Source organism: Entelurus aequoreus, linkage group LG04, assembly GCF_033978785.1.
Source record: "Entelurus aequoreus isolate RoL-2023_Sb linkage group LG04, RoL_Eaeq_v1.1, whole genome shotgun sequence".
Taxonomy (NCBI): Eukaryota; Metazoa; Chordata; class Actinopteri; order Syngnathiformes; family Syngnathidae; genus Entelurus; species Entelurus aequoreus.
This window is the reverse complement of record NC_084734.1, coordinates 14,694,957-14,711,060: the sequence shown is the minus strand read 5'-3', so window position 1 is coordinate 14,711,060 and position 16,104 is coordinate 14,694,957. Positions and strand designations below refer to the sequence as shown.

Sequence of the window (16,104 nt, the reverse complement as noted above, 5' to 3'; positions counted from 1 at the left end):
AGTCCAGTCCATAGTTGATCTAACATAATAGTGTGAGAGTCCAGTCAATAGTGGATCTAACATACTATTGTGAGAGTCCAGTCCATAGTGGATCTAACATAATAGTGTGAGAGTCCAGTCCATAGTGGATCTAACATAATAGTGTGAGAGTCCAGTCCATAGTGAATTTAACATAATAGTGAGAGTCCAGCTCATAGTGGATCTAACATAATAGTGTAAGAATCCAGTCCATAGTGGATCTTACATAATAGTGAGAGTCCAGTCCATAGTGGATCTAACATGATATTGTGAGAGTCCAGTCTATAGTGGATCTAACATAATATTGTGAGAGTCCAGTCCATAGTGGATCTAACATAATATTGTGAGAGTCCAGTCCATAGTGGATCTAACATAATAGTGGGAGTCCAGTCCATATTGGATCTAGCATACTATTGTGAGAGTCCAGTCCATAGTGGATCTAACATAATAGTGTGAGAGTCCAGTCCATAGTGGATCTAACATAATAGTGTGAGAGTCCAGTCCATAGTTGATCTAAGATAATAGTGTGAGAGTCCAGTCCATAGTGGATCTAACATAATATTGTGAGAGTCCAGTCCATAGTGGATCTAACATAATATTGTGAGAGTCCAGTCTATAGTGGATCTAACATAATATTGTGAGAGTCCAGTCCATAGTGGATCTAACATAATATTGTGAGAGTCCAGTCCATAGTGGATCTAACATAATAGTGGGAGTCCAGTCCATATTGGATCTAGCATACTATTGTGAGAGTCCAGTCCATAGTGGATCTAACATAATAGTGTGAGAGTCCAGTCCATAGTGGATCTAACATAATAGTGTGAGAGTCCAGTCCATAGTTGATGTAAGATAATAGTGTGAGAGTCCAGTCCATAGTGGATCTAACATAATATTGTGAGAGTCCAGTCCATAGTGGATCTAACATAATATTGTGAGAGTCCAGTCCATAGTGGATCTAACATAATAGTGAGAGTCCAGTCCATAGTAGATCTAACATAATAGTGTGAGAGTCCAGTCCATAGTTGATCTAACATAATAGTGTGAGAGTTCAGTCCATAGTGGATCTAACATACTATTGTGAGAGTCCAGTCCATAGTGGATCTAACATAATAGTGTGAGAGTCCAGTCCATAGTGGATCTAACATAATAGTGTGAGAGTCCAGTCCATAGTGGATTTAACATAATAGTGAGAGTCCAGCCCATAGTGGATCTAACATAATAGTGTGAGAGTCCAGTCCATAGTGGATTTAACATAATAGTGAGAGTCCAGCCCATAGTGGATCTAACATAATAGTGTGAGAGTCCAGTCCATAGTGGATTTAACATAATAGTGAGAGTCCAACCCATAGTGGGGCCAGCAGGAGACCATCCCGAGCGAGGACAGGTCAGCAGTGCAGAGACGTCCCCGATGCACAGACGAGTGGTCCACCCTGGGTCCCGACCCTGGACAGCCAGCGCTTCATCCGTGGCCACCGAACCTGTGCCCCCCCGCCCCCTCTCCACGAAGGAGAAGGGGGAAAAGCAGAAATGAAACGGCAGATCAACTGGTCTAAAAGGGGGGTTTATTTAAAGGCTAGAGTATACAAATTAGTTTTAAGATGGGTCTAACTGTTACCGGTAGAACATTCCAGAATACTGGAGCCCCAATAGAAGACGCTCTATAGCCCGCAGACTTTTTTTGGGGCTCTGGGAATCACTAGTAAGCCGGACTAAAATTGACTAAAATGGACTCTTGATGTGTTAGTTCTGCTCGTACGGAACTTTTGTTTGATAAAAGAAAATCAATTTTTGTATTTTCGGTGGGCACCAGAAACCCAAACCACAGCTTTAGTGTAGAGGTCTTCCACACGGGGTCCAGGACCCTTAGGGGGGTCCGCAGAGGTAATGTCACGATCATGACATTTTTGGTTGATTAGACTTTAAAACGGTGGTACAGGGGTTAGTGCATGTGCATCACAGTACGAAAGTCCTGAGTAGTCCTGAGTTCAATCCCGGGCTTGGAGTCTTTCTGTGTGGAGTTTGCATGTTCTCCCCGTGACTGCGTGGGTTCCCGCCTGGTTCCTCCGGCTTCCTCCCACCTCCAAAGACATGCACCTTGGGGATAGGTTGATTGGCAACACTAAATGGGCCCGAGTGTGTGAATGTTGTCTGTCTATCTGTGTTGGCCCTGTGATGAGGTGGCAACTTGTCCAGGGTGTACCCCGTCTTCCGCCCGAATGCAGCTGAGATAGGCTCCAGCGCCCCCCGCGACCCCGAAGGGAATAAGTGGTAGAAAATGGATGGATGGATGGAATTCTAAAATGAACGGGGAGCCAGTGAAGGGATGCTAAAATGTGCTCAAGTTTTTTAGTGCCAATTAAAAGGCGAGCAGCAGCATTTAGGAGTAACTGCAATCGAGCGATTGAGGCCCGCTTCATTCCAACGTAGAAGTTGTTAAAAGATAAAACTGATTTAAGTTTTGCTCAAAGTCTTAGATGATAAGAACTAGATCGTACAATGGAGTAAATCTGATGTTCCAATTTAAAATCATTGTAAAAACTTAAAACCAAGTTTTGTGACTGTGGGTTTAAAATAAGGCATCAGGGGGTCCAGGTCACTGGGGGGAGCATTCTGTTTGACTTTTGACTCAAATCAAATTTAAAGGGGCAGTTTGCAACATTTACAAAAATGCCTTGGGGGCGCTAATTTTCCAAAGTCTTTTACACAGTATGTCACGGCTTCTCGTATGTAATAGAAGACCTAAAGAAACAAAAATGGGATGAAGTGTACAAAGAAGATGTGAATATTGCATACAACTCATTTATGAAAATATTGATTCATCTGTAGAAAAATAAACATTTGAGGCAATGGCAGAAAAAAATGTTTATATGGATTATGAGAAAACATGAAAAAGAATACTATAGTCAATCCATCCATCCATCCATCCATCCATCCATTTTCTACCGCTTGGCCCAACCGTTAGACAAAAATAAAGACAAAAGGTACATGGGAATATTCAACTGAAAATGCGCTACCCATAAAAAAAGAGTTGCCCAATGCTACTGATGGACAGTTGTGCGTTTGGTCCAAATGGCCGGGACGTTTTTTCCCCCGATTTGGATAAGCACTCCATTATGTTGAAAATAGCTTGTCTCCAAGTTACACATTTACAGCGTCAAAGTTGCTTTCACCTCACTCTCTCGACTTCCGTCTGCTCCAACGTCTCACCCTTTTTTTGTGCTGGCTTACCTAAGCAGTAGTTCATCCTCAGTATATTCAACTTCAAAAATATAAGGTTGCGAATCCTCAGTTTTTCAAAAATTGTCATCTTCATTGTCTGTTATCGATTCTGCCATGATTAGAACACACACACGCGCGTTTGTTTCCGGAAGTAGGAACACATATTTGTTGCCTGAAGTCGGACGTGCGCTGCTATGGAAACGGAAATCAGCGTGCTAAAGAAATGTATTAATTATTGAATAAAATGATCAAAATACAGTAAATATTGTACTTATTGCATATTGTTATGAAAGTGTCTGTTACTACATTATATATATATACTTGCAGTGTGTATATTGTATGTATTACATATTGTTATGAAGGTGTCTGTTACTACATTATATATATACTTGCATTGTGGATATTGTATATATTACATATTGTTATGGTGTCTGTTACTACATTATATATATACTTGCAGTGTGTATATTGTATGTATTACATATTGTTATGAAGGTGTCTGTTACTACATTATATATATGCTTGCAGTGTGTATATTGTACATATTACATATTGTTATGAAGGTGTCTGTTACTACATTATATATATATATATATACTTGGAGATGGATTTTGAGAAAACATAAAAAATAATACTATAGTCAATTGTTAGACAAAAATAAAGACAACATAAAAAGAACATAGGGAATATTCAACAGGGTTCTAAAAAAGAAAAAGCACAGCTTAAAATTCCAAATAATTTCAACAATGATCGGCCCTGCCTTGTCTAAACGAATACCAAAAATAAAGTTGATAATAGAACTCGATAAACTATAATGGATAATACAAACAGTATTCTTCTTGATAAAGTGAAACATCACAAACTGTTTGGTGTACATCAGGGGTGTCAAACTAATTTTAGATCGGGGGCCACATGGAGAAAAATCTACTCCCAAGTGGGCCGGACTGGTAAAATCACGGCACGATAACTTAAAAATAAAGACAACTTCAGATTGATTTATTCGTTTAAAAATAGAACAAGCACATTCTGAAAATTTACAAATCATAATGATGTTGGGTTTTTTGTTTTACGCTTACATGTTGCGGTTAATAGTATTGTACCTTTATTTGTCTTTTATATTCTCTGAATAAATTATGTGATAATGTTCATCAGTCAACTCATTGCTGTTAATTTTCAATCTATCAAGATAAAAAAAAATGATATCAAAATCAAATTACAGTATGTTATTTATGTAGTTTGATCATTTTCCTCGACTGGTGTACTAACATCATGTGGTTTATTTTGTACATATATAGCATCATCTACAAAGACACAAAGAATTGCTATTGCGACATCCAGTGGACACATTTAGAACAGCAGTTTCTTTCATTCAAAAATTTCGGAGAAAAAAAATCTACTCCCGAGTGAAAAAAGTAATATCAAAATCAAATTACAGTATGTTTTTTATGTAGTTTGATCATTTTCATGGGGTTTATTTTGTACATATGTAGCATCATCTACAAAGACACAAATAATTGCTATTGCGACATCCAGTGGACACATTTAGAACAGCAGTTTCTTTCATTCAAAAATTTCGGACAAAAAAAATACTCCCGAGTGAAAAAAGTAATATCAAAATCAAATTACAGTATGTTATTTATGTAGTTTGATCATTTTCATGGGGTTTATTTTGTACATATGTAGCATCATCTACAAAGATACAAATAATTGCTATTGCGACATCCAGTGGACACATTTAGAACAGCGGTTTCATTCAAAAATTTCAGGTTCATTTTTATACTTAGCAAACTCATCCCGAGGGGCCGGATAAAACCTGTTCGCGGGCCTGATCCGGCCCTCGGGCCGTAGGTTTGACACCCAAAGCCATGACCAGAATGAACAAATGTGAACGCACCCTTCGTGGTTCTCACAAAAGTCATCTTGAAGGAACACGACCGGCTCAAAGGGAAGCTCAGGGAGTCGCTCTGTCTGCTTCCTGTCAAGGCAGGAAGGTGCTGCTGGAGTGCTTTCTCTCGCTCAGAATAGAATTTCGGGCTAAATTTACAAACGGCAGGAAATGCGGCACAAAACCTGTCCGGGGGAAACAACAAGGTAACGGATCTTGTAGCTTTTGATACCGTTCATCGGACACCCCAGGAAGCCCTCCGGTGAACCTATGAACCCCTTGGTGGGCTGGGCACCACTAAGTTCCTGCAGAGGTGGTTCTATTTGTGGCGCCGCTTTATGACAGTGCGTCTTTGTGCCCACTTGTGGACAAACAACAGTCTCAGATGGAACTGATAGTAGTCGTGTGAGTACGTACTTCCCTTTACTGCACGAACCAATGAACCAATCGCACGCATCTGCAGCAAAATAAAACTGACGTATTTTCCTGGACCATAGGGCTCGCCGGAGTAGTGAATTATATTTAGGGTCGGAAAGGGGTGGAAAGTTTCCGGTAATTTTCCGGAAACTTTCCGGAATTTTACCACAGTGAGGTTAAGCTCGGGAAGTTTGGTAATATTGACCATTTTTTTTGAGTATTTAAAGTTGGACACCGTCCATGGGAATTAATACCATACCATACCATACCATACCAACTTTATCTATAAAGCCCTTTAAAAACAACCACAGTTTGAAGAACAAGGAGCCGTACACCACAAAGAAAATAGAGGCAAAGGACAGACTAAAAAAATAACATTTAAAACAGAAGTAAATTACACATTGAAAAAGCCAATACAAATTATCCTAAGAACAATTTGTTAGATAAAAAGCAGTTAAAAGTCTCATGTTGGGTTAAAAGCCAGTAAATAAAAATGGGTTTTCAGATATAAGGGAATATATTCCCATATATTAATGGGAATATATGGGAATTAACGGGAGTATATGGGAATTAATGGGGAATTAGAATAATGATATATTATTGGGCACTTGTCTATATGTTGCTGCATCTTTGTGGCATTTTTGACATATCCAAAGGTATTTAAAATCCACAAAGTATGTGAAAATACCGTCTGAACATCACAAAATGCTACAAATTCAGGTGGCCAATTTTTGAATATTCCGCTTCGAATATCTTTGTCAATTTCCGTAGATTCTAGGTAACGCTTCTCCACTCTGACCGTATTATTAGATCAGTCCTACTCGAAATATGCAAAAAAATTAGAAAAATATGTGCCGTTTATCATTCACAATCCTTAAGTACGACAAGAACACATATAGTTGGCTTTTTTTATGCATTCTAAATCGTAAATAAATAGCTAACATCCTATATTGCCACCATAAAACCGTCTAAAAACATCCAGAAAGGGACAACAATTAGCGTTGCAAAGGGGTGGAAAGTTTCCGGTAAATTTCCGGAAAGTTTCCGGGAAAATTTCCAGTAAGTTTCCGGAAAGTTTCCGGTAAATTTCCGGAAAGTTTCCAGAAAATTTACGGAAAATTTACGGAAAATTTACCACGGGAAGTTAAGTTCGGGAAGTTTTGGAAATATTGACCATTTTTTGAGTATTCAAAGTTGGACACCGTCCATGGGAATTAATGGGAATATATAAGAATTAATGGGAATATATGGGAATTAATGGGGAATAACAATAATGATATATTATTGGGCACTTGTCTACATGCTGCTGCATCTTTGTGCCATTTTTGACGTAGCTCTTTGCACAGTATTTGCAAATGTACACAGCCTTTCCGCCTACATTGGGCTGGGGTGAAATGTCTCCACACATCAGACGGTGTACGTGGCATTATTCTGTTTGTATTGATTTATTCTTGTAAAACACTAATGCAATGCCACACACAGATATAAATAGTCAGCTAAACAACTGGAGTAGTCTTTAAAAATAGTTTACCGATGGACAAATGAATAGAAATAGGCTAGATGAATAAATGAACACTCACTCAGCATGCTAAATCAAACTATAACCTACATTCTTGTATGACAACAGAACAGCTAGCAGAACAGAAGGCGGAGGAAACTACACCTTTTGATTTAGTGTTTGCTCGTTGAACTTTACAGATCACGAAAAAAGGTCAATTCGGATCGCTAACGTTGTTAGCATAAATTAATGGGATTTAACATAGAAAAAATTAGCACCACGGCTAACGGAGAAATATTTTCGGTTCATTATGAGACTGGTGGTGGTACATAAACCCAGCTAGCTAGAGATATTGGCCCCACAATCATTTAACAAGTACAGGAACAGCTAGCTAGCTTGAGTGGAAGTCTGCTGGAGTAGTCAACAGTCATACAGTAACAAGCAATTACACCTCTATTCAACTTAAATACCATAGATCAAATATATTTACCCCAGTAATATCATCAACACTTATCTGACTGGATGAAGTCCTTGGGCTCAAATACTAGTGTGGCCTCAATAGCCCTGCTGTTGTGTGTAGCATGCTGGGAATGATCTGCACATGTGATGGAGGAATGCACAGTGCAGGGTCGAAATTGTACTGAATTTGCATGAAATCAGGTTGTTTTACCTAATAATCATGCTGCAAGATCTAGCATGTTGCATTCAATGTTTATTCCCATTAATTTCCCATATATTCCTGTCAATTCCCATGGAAAGTTTCCAACTTTGAATATTCCCGGAATTTTGCAACCCTAATTATATTTATATAGCGCTTTTCTCTAGTGACTCAAAGCGCTTTTACATAGTGAAACCCAATATCTAAGTTGCATTTTGAAACCAGTGTGGGTGGCACTGGGAGCGGGTGGGTAAAGGGTCTTGCCCAAGGACACAACGGCAGTGACTAGGATGGCGGAAGCGGGGGATCAAACCTGGAACCCTCAAGTTGCTGGCACGGCCACGCTACCAACCGAGCTATACCGCCCTGAGTATAAGGCGCACTGCCGGTGAATGGTCTATTTTCGACCGGAACGCTCTATTAACTAAAGTTCCTTGGGTGAATAATACAAAGTCACTACACCGGTATGTTTTAGCGCTTCCATGGCGAGTTTACTGACAGATGTAAGTAAGAACTTTACACTGCTTTATATTAGAAATGGCAACAGCGGAGCATGAATGTCCTATAACAAAAAGATAGAGGAAAAGCTTATCGACTAAGTGGTCGGCGTGGACTGCAAAGGCGGACGCGTGCAATTTTTCAGGACTCATGCAGATCCCAATTACAAATCAGCAGGCTTTTGCATAATATTGCGAAACAAAACACCAGATAATATGTCTTACCTTATACACACACCATAATGATACTCCTATGTTGAAGCACATCAAGCGGTGTGGCTTCATAGCTTACCAAAGTCGTACTAAAACATTTTAATAGATTTTTGAGCGCCGCGTGTAATGTTCTATATTTTCAATGGAACATATAAAATGTTGGTGTTGTTTACATGATTCATATTACCAACATAGTGCAGCCTACACGTACTAGGTCGTGAGTCATACTAAAGACTATAAAAATGGGAGCCATTACCTCCCTGCTTGGCACTCAGCATCAAGGGTTGGAATTGGGGGTTAAATCACCAAAAAATTATTCCCGGGCGCGGCCACCGCTGCTGCTCACTGCTCCCCTCGCCTCCCAGGGGGTGATCAAGGGTGATGGGTCAAATGCAGATTATTAATTTCGCCACACCTAGTGTGTGTGTGACAATCATGGCTACTTAACTTTAAATCTCTTATGTTTGACTGCCATCTACTGGTCACACTTATCACTACACCATGTACATGCACTTATTCCTTGCATTAGGTGCACCGGGTTATAAGGCGCATTGTCGAGATTTGAGGGGGAAAAAAAGATTTTAAGTGCGCCCTATAGTCCGGAAAATACGATAATTAGCCGCTTACCCAGCAGATGTCCGTCCCCAGTTGCACGTATCGGAGCATGTTCAGAGAGGAGAGGTGCATCACACCATTCATTCTGTGTTGTGTTTTTTTATTTTTTATTTTCAGGACCCACATTTTCCGGAGAAAGTTGCCAAGGAGGTCAAATGGGATCCAAAGGTGGGCTTCAGAATCCCCTACGGTCCCTCCACCGTGTACACCATGTTGACCTGCACCACCATTGTCAACGGGCGTGAGTTCCGCTCGGACTACATGCCCAGGAGACAGTGTGAGTGACAAACGGGCTCCTTTACAGTGAAGGGCGGCACAAAGGCGGGAAATTAACTCTATTTTTTTTTTTTTTTACAGCTACTTTCCTCGAGAACGTGAAGGTCACACCTGAGCGCGTCAGACTGTTGGCCGGAGACACGCTGGTCCTCAACTGCACCGGGCAGACCACCTTTAACGAAAGAATCAGCTTTACCTGGGATTTCCCGAGAAAGAAAGTAAGGAGGATGCATTTCCAAAAATAAGGTGTTGCAGGGTGTCCGTACCACAGTGGCGTTTCCCACCTAGGCCTTCAGTGATGTCCTACTGAGTCACCACAAGACCACGGCTGGAGAAAAACTATACAGAAACGGGCATTGCATCACCTCAACGGGCTATTTTAGACCTAGACAAACTTTTTGATCCACAAGAGAAATTGTTCCACACAGTAGCTCAGTAACAAAGGTTGGAAAGGGTAAGGATGGAGGTATAAAGTAGACTAAAAATGTACCATAGTAGCAATACAAAATATAACATGTAATATTTACATATTATATATACAGTATATAATATATACTGATATATTATTATATGATATTATATTTTTATATAATATATGCAATATATAACAAGGGTAAGGATGGAAAGGATAATGCAGGTATAAAGTAGACTAAAATGTACCACAGTAGCAATATAACTTATGTAATATTTACACATTATATATACAGTATATTATTTATACTAATAGGTTATTATATGATATTATATTTTTATATAATACATACAATATATAACAAGGGTAAGGATGGAAAGGATAATGCAGGTGTAAAGTAAACTAAAATGTACCATAGTAGCAATATAACTTATGTAATATTTACATATTATATATACAGTATATAATATATACTGATATATTATATTATATGATATTATATTTTTATATAATGTATACAATATATAACAAGGGTAAGGATGGAAAGGATAATGCAGGTATAAAGTATAGACTAAAATGTACCATAGTAGCAATATAACATATATGTAATATTTACATATTATACTGTATATACAGTATTATAATATATACTGATATATTATATTATTATATTATATCATATTTTTATCAAGTATATACAATATATAACAAGGGTATGGATGGAAAGGATAATGCAGGTATAAAGTAGACTAAAATGTACCATAGTAGCAATATAAAATGTAACACATATGTAATATTTACATATTATATATACAGTATATAATATATACTGATATATTATATTATATGATATTATATTTTTATATAATATATACAATATATAACAAGGGTAAGGATGGAAATGATAATGCAGGTATAAAGTAGACTAAAATGTACCATAGTAGCAATATAAAATATAGCATATACAGTATGTAATATTTACATATTATATATACAGTATATCATATATACTGATATATTATATGATATTATATTTGTATATGATGTATACAGTATATAACAAGGGTAAGGATGGAAAGGATAATGCAGGTATACAGTAGACTAAAATGTACTATAGTAGCCATTTAAAATATAAAATATATGTAATATTTACACATTATTATACAGTATATAATATATACAATATATAACAAATCCCCAATTACCATGTATAATATTACAGTATATGTAACAGCTGCAGCATAAAAAGGGCAACGTAAGATAGAGAGTAGATCCAGCAGAAAATATACATTTAAAAATCAATAAACCGGTATCAAACATATCTTACGTGGTACTGTCAAAATTTAAATGTTTGTAAAAAAAAATGTAAAAAAATAAAATATTTGCACTCACAATTTGTAGCAGCCATCCGACGCCACTCGTAGTCGGTTGATTCAAGTAGCTTAGCTAGCTTCCGTGGTCGGCCGACCTCGATCTAGTTTCTCTTTAAAACTATTCTTTTTTTTTAACCCTGGGTTAAAATTAAATGAAATTAAAATGTATCTGCATCGGTGTCACTTCCCCCTTTGACAAATCACAAGTTGTGACTGTCAGGTTTAACGTAAGGCTGCCTAGGTGGGCTACTCACGATCTGATTGGCTATCGCAACAGTCTTATCAACTGTATTTTTTGTTTGTTTTTTGTTTACATATACTGTAATATTGTACATGGTAATTGGGATTTGTTATATATTGTATATATTATATAAACATATAATATAATATAATGTATGTAAATATTACATATGTTATATTTTATATTGCTACAAAGGTACATTTTTAGTCTACTTTACGCCTGCATTATCCTTTCCATCCTTACCCTTGCCATCCTTTGTAACTGAGCTACTGTGTGGAACAATTTCCCTTGTGGATCAATAAAGTTTGTCTGAGTCTAAGTTTAAGTATGTCCTCGGTTCGTTTACCCTGCACAGCCGTTGCTAATGTCGATTTCATGCTGAATTCTGATAAAAAAAACTCAAGCAACACCGGAGCCAAATATGACATGAAGATAATATGATGAATGCTTTTATATATTTATGGAAAATAAATAGAAAAATAAAATGAAATTGTATTAATTTATGATCGTGGTTTATGTTAGGCCAGCAGAGAAACCACACCACTGCTCTACAATATGCATAAGTTTATGGGATCTTCTTTTTTCTTTTTTTTTTTTTTTCCTCAGGAAAATCGCCATTTCACACAGGCAAAAATGGAACGCCCGGCTGTGGTTTTTACAATGAGCAGAGCCCTGGTGCTGCCCAACGTCACCGTGGAGGACAGGGGCTCGTATCGCTGCAAAGCGGAGACTTTGCCCACAAAACACAAGAACGCCACCGCCAAAGTGATCGTCTTCGGTACGGACGGCCTTGATAAAAGGTCATATTTCTTCTTCTTCCGCGTGACTTCCAATGTCTCTGTCGTGTTTCCCTTCCCACCCCAGAGCACCCCTTCATCAACATCTCCTACAAGCACGAGCAGCGCGGCGCGGTGGTTGTGAAAGAGGGCAGGAAGAAGCTGGTGTTTGAGCCCAAAGTGAACGCCCTGCCACCTCCAGACATGATGACATGGCAAGTACACCTAAGTATAAAGTTAGGAGAAATCTCATTCAGGGGGCCCCCAAAATATTAGGATTGCTGCTCGGGTGTGCCGGGTGTGATTATTTTTAACAGGGCCTAGAATTCCTCAACGTGAAAGCGTTTTATTGTCATTGTACAACAACAAAACGTGCTGATGCGTGACAAAAATTGCCAAGGTTCTGTCAGAGTCTCTCCACCCATTTTCCATTTGCATGTCTAATATACAAACCCCGTTTCCATATGAGTTGGGAAATTGTGTTACATGTAAATATAAACGGAATACAAGGATTTGCAAATCCTTTTCAACCCATATTCAATTGAATGCACTACAAAGACAAGATATTTGATGTTCAAACTCATAAACTTTATTTATTTTTTGCAAATAATAATTAACTTAGAATTTCATGGCTGCAACACGTGCCAAAGTAGTTGGGAAAGGGCATGTTCACCACTGTGTTACATGGCCTTTCCTTTTAACAACACTCAGTAAACGTTTGGGAGCTGAGGAGACACATTTTTGAAGCTTCTCAGGTGGAATTCTTTCCCATTCTTGCTTGATGTACAGCTTAAGTTGTTCAACAGTCCGGGGGTCTCCGTTGTGCTATTTTAGGCTTCATAATGCGCCACACATTTTCAATGGGATACAGGCCTGGACTAAAGGCAGGCCAGTCTAGTACCCGCACTCTTTTACTATGAAGCCACGTTGATGTAACACGTGGCTTGGCATTGTCTTGCTGAAATAAGCAGGGGCGTCCATGATAACGTTGCTTGGATGGCAACATATGTTGCTCCAAAACCTGTATGTACCTTTCAGCATTAATGGAACCTTCACAGATGTGTAAGTTACCCATGTCTTGGGCACTAATACACCCCCATACCATCACACATGCTGGCTTTTCAACTTTGCGCCCATAACAATCCGGATGGTTCTTTTCCTCTTTGGTCCGGAGGACACGACGTCGACAGTTTCCAAAAACAATTTGAAATGTGGACTCGTCAGACCACAGAACATTTTTCCACTTTGTATCAGTCCATCTTAGATGAGCTCAGGCCCAGCAAAGCCGACGGCGTTTCTGGGTGTTGTTGATAATCGGTTTTCGCCTTGCATAGGAGAGTTTTAACTTGCACTTACAGATGTAGCGACCGACTATAGTTACCGACAGTGGGTTTCTGAAGTGTCCTTTAGCCCATGTGGTGATATCCTTTACACATTGATGTCGCTTGTTGATGCAGTACAGCCTGAGGGATCGAAGGTCACGGGCTTAGCTGCTTACGTGCAGTGATTTCTCCAGATTCTCTGAACCCTTTGATGATATTACGGAGCGTAGATGGTGAAATCCCTAAATTCCTTGCAATAGCTGGTTGAGAAAGGTTTTTCTTAAACTGTTCAACAATTTGCTCACGCATTTGTTGACAAAGTGGTGACCCTCGCCCCATCCTTGTTTGTGAATGACTGAGCATTTCATGGAATCTACTTTTATACCCAATCATGGCACCCACCTGTTCCCAATTTGCCTGTTCACCTGTGGGATGTTCCAAATAAGTGTTTGATGAGCATTCCTCAACTTTATCAGTATTTATTGCCACCTTTCCCAACTTCTTTGTCACGTGTTGCTGGCATCAAATTCTAAAGTTAATGATTTCTTGCAAAAAAAAAAAATGTTTATCAGTTTCAACATCAAATATGTTGTCTTTGTAGCATATTCAACTGAATATGGTTTGAAAATGATTTGCAAATTATTGTATTCCGTTTACATTTACATCTAACACAATTTCCCAACTCATATGGAAACAGGGTTTGTAGTATCGATGACTTCCAAAGTCACACACAATTTGTTTTGAATTGTTCTATACTCAAAACAATTGATCCTTAGGGAAATAATGGGGGGAAACCCTACAACCTGTACTAGAATGTATAATCCAAAGTAGGGTTGTCCCGATACCAATAATTTAGTACCGTTACCGGTACCAAAATGTATATCGATACTTTCAGATACTTTTCCAAACAAAGGGAAGTACGAAAAATGGCAATATTGGCTTTATTTGAATAGAAAATCTTACACTAGACCAGTGGTTCTTAACCTGGGTTCGATCGAACCCTAGCGGTTCGGTGAGTCGGCCTCAGGGGTTCGGCGGAGCCTCCGCCGCGGAGGTCAAGACACACCCGACTCTCCCTATCGCCGTATTATGGATAACCCCAAACAATGTTCCTTCTAATTTTCCATCTGTTTTGCAGGTGTGTAATTTGTTGTGAGTTCATGCACTGTGTTGGTTTTGTTCTTTGAACAAGGTGATGTTCATGCACGGTTCATTTTGTGCACCAGTAAAAAAAAACATATAACATATAACTATAAAAAAACAAAAAAACATTGTATTTTTCACTAAAGAAGGGTTCGGTGAATGGGCAAATGAAACTTGTGGGTTTCAGTACCTCCAACAACGTTAAGAACCACTGCACTAGACTAAACACTCACAGTCAAAGAACAATTTTACAAGGTTAAAATATAAATTAGAAGGCATTGAAATGGCATCGACCTTGAAGGGAACGTCTGCCACGTGTCTGCACCGGACCGAACAGCAGGACAGGTGTCACAACTACATTATTACCTGTTTTTTTGATTGATTGATTGAAACTTTTATTAGTAGATTGCACAGCACAGTACATATTCCGTACAATTTGACCACTAAATGGTAACACCCGAATACGTTTTTCAACTCTTTAAACTCCTTGTGCAGATCTGAATGTTCGTCATTGAAATGTTTACCTAAGTTTGAAGCAAAGGTGCTAATACTAATGGCCACGTTTGGCGAGGCGTGTTTTAAAGCAGCTGTTGTGAGAGTAGCGTATGTGTGGGTGGGTGTGTGCCCCTTTAAGAATGGCAGTATGTGGGGTGAGTGAGTGAGTGGGCAAGTTAGGAGAGGTAGCGCTAGCATGTGCAGGAGTGTTAATAGCATGGGGGATGTACGGTTGTGGAAATTAGAAATAAAGTGACCCAAGTTGTAACTAATCCACGGCCTCGTCATTCCGGCCAGAGAGTGGAGTTTTAAGGAAGTGAAAGGTCTCCCCTGCTCTCCTGGACCACGGTCTGGGAGCCGACAAGAAGGAAAGGTGTAAAACAGTACTTGCAATGCGGTGCCTCCCTGTTTAAAGTGTCACCTTTATTGTTAGTTTTGAAATCCAAATACCTCTATATTGTACTTATATATATATATATATATATATATATATATATATATATATATATATATATATATATATATATATATATATATATATATATATATATATATATATATATATATATATATATATATATATATATATATATATTAGGGCTGCAACAACTAATCGATTAAAACGATTATTAAAATAGTTGCCGATTAATTTAGTCATCGATTCGTTGGATCTATGCTATGCGCGTGCGCAGAGGTTATTTTCTTTATTTTTTCTTTATTTTTTATTTTTTTATTTTCTTAAATATACCTTTATTTATAAACTGCAACATGTACAAACAGCTGAGAAACAATAATCAAAATAAGTATGGTGCCAGTATGCTGTTTTTTTTTCAATAAAATACTGGATAGGATAGAAATGTAGTTTGTCTCTTTTATCCGATTATTAATCGATTAATCGAAGTAATAATCGACAGATTAATCTATTATGAAATTAATCGTTAGTTGCAGCCCTTATATATATATATATATATATATATATATATATATATATATATATATATATATATATATATATATATATATATATATATATATATATATATTAG

The 16,104-nt window shown here is 38.1% G+C and overlaps 1 protein-coding gene across 2 annotated transcripts in view; it reads left to right on the top strand.

The window, feature by feature from the left end:
• The window catches only part of kdrl (kinase insert domain receptor like), a 234,004-nt gene that overhangs the window by 76,864 nt on the left and 141,036 nt on the right, over positions 1 to 16,104 (top strand). For both annotated transcript variants that reach the window (XM_062044282.1, XM_062044281.1), the window contains 4 exons: positions 9,138 to 9,297; positions 9,378 to 9,514; positions 11,929 to 12,100; positions 12,187 to 12,313. In XM_062044282.1, the coding sequence (XP_061900266.1) occupies positions 9,138 to 9,297; positions 9,378 to 9,514; positions 11,929 to 12,100; positions 12,187 to 12,313 (596 nt within the window). The remainder of the gene's footprint in view (positions 1 to 9,137; positions 9,298 to 9,377; positions 9,515 to 11,928; positions 12,101 to 12,186; positions 12,314 to 16,104) is intronic.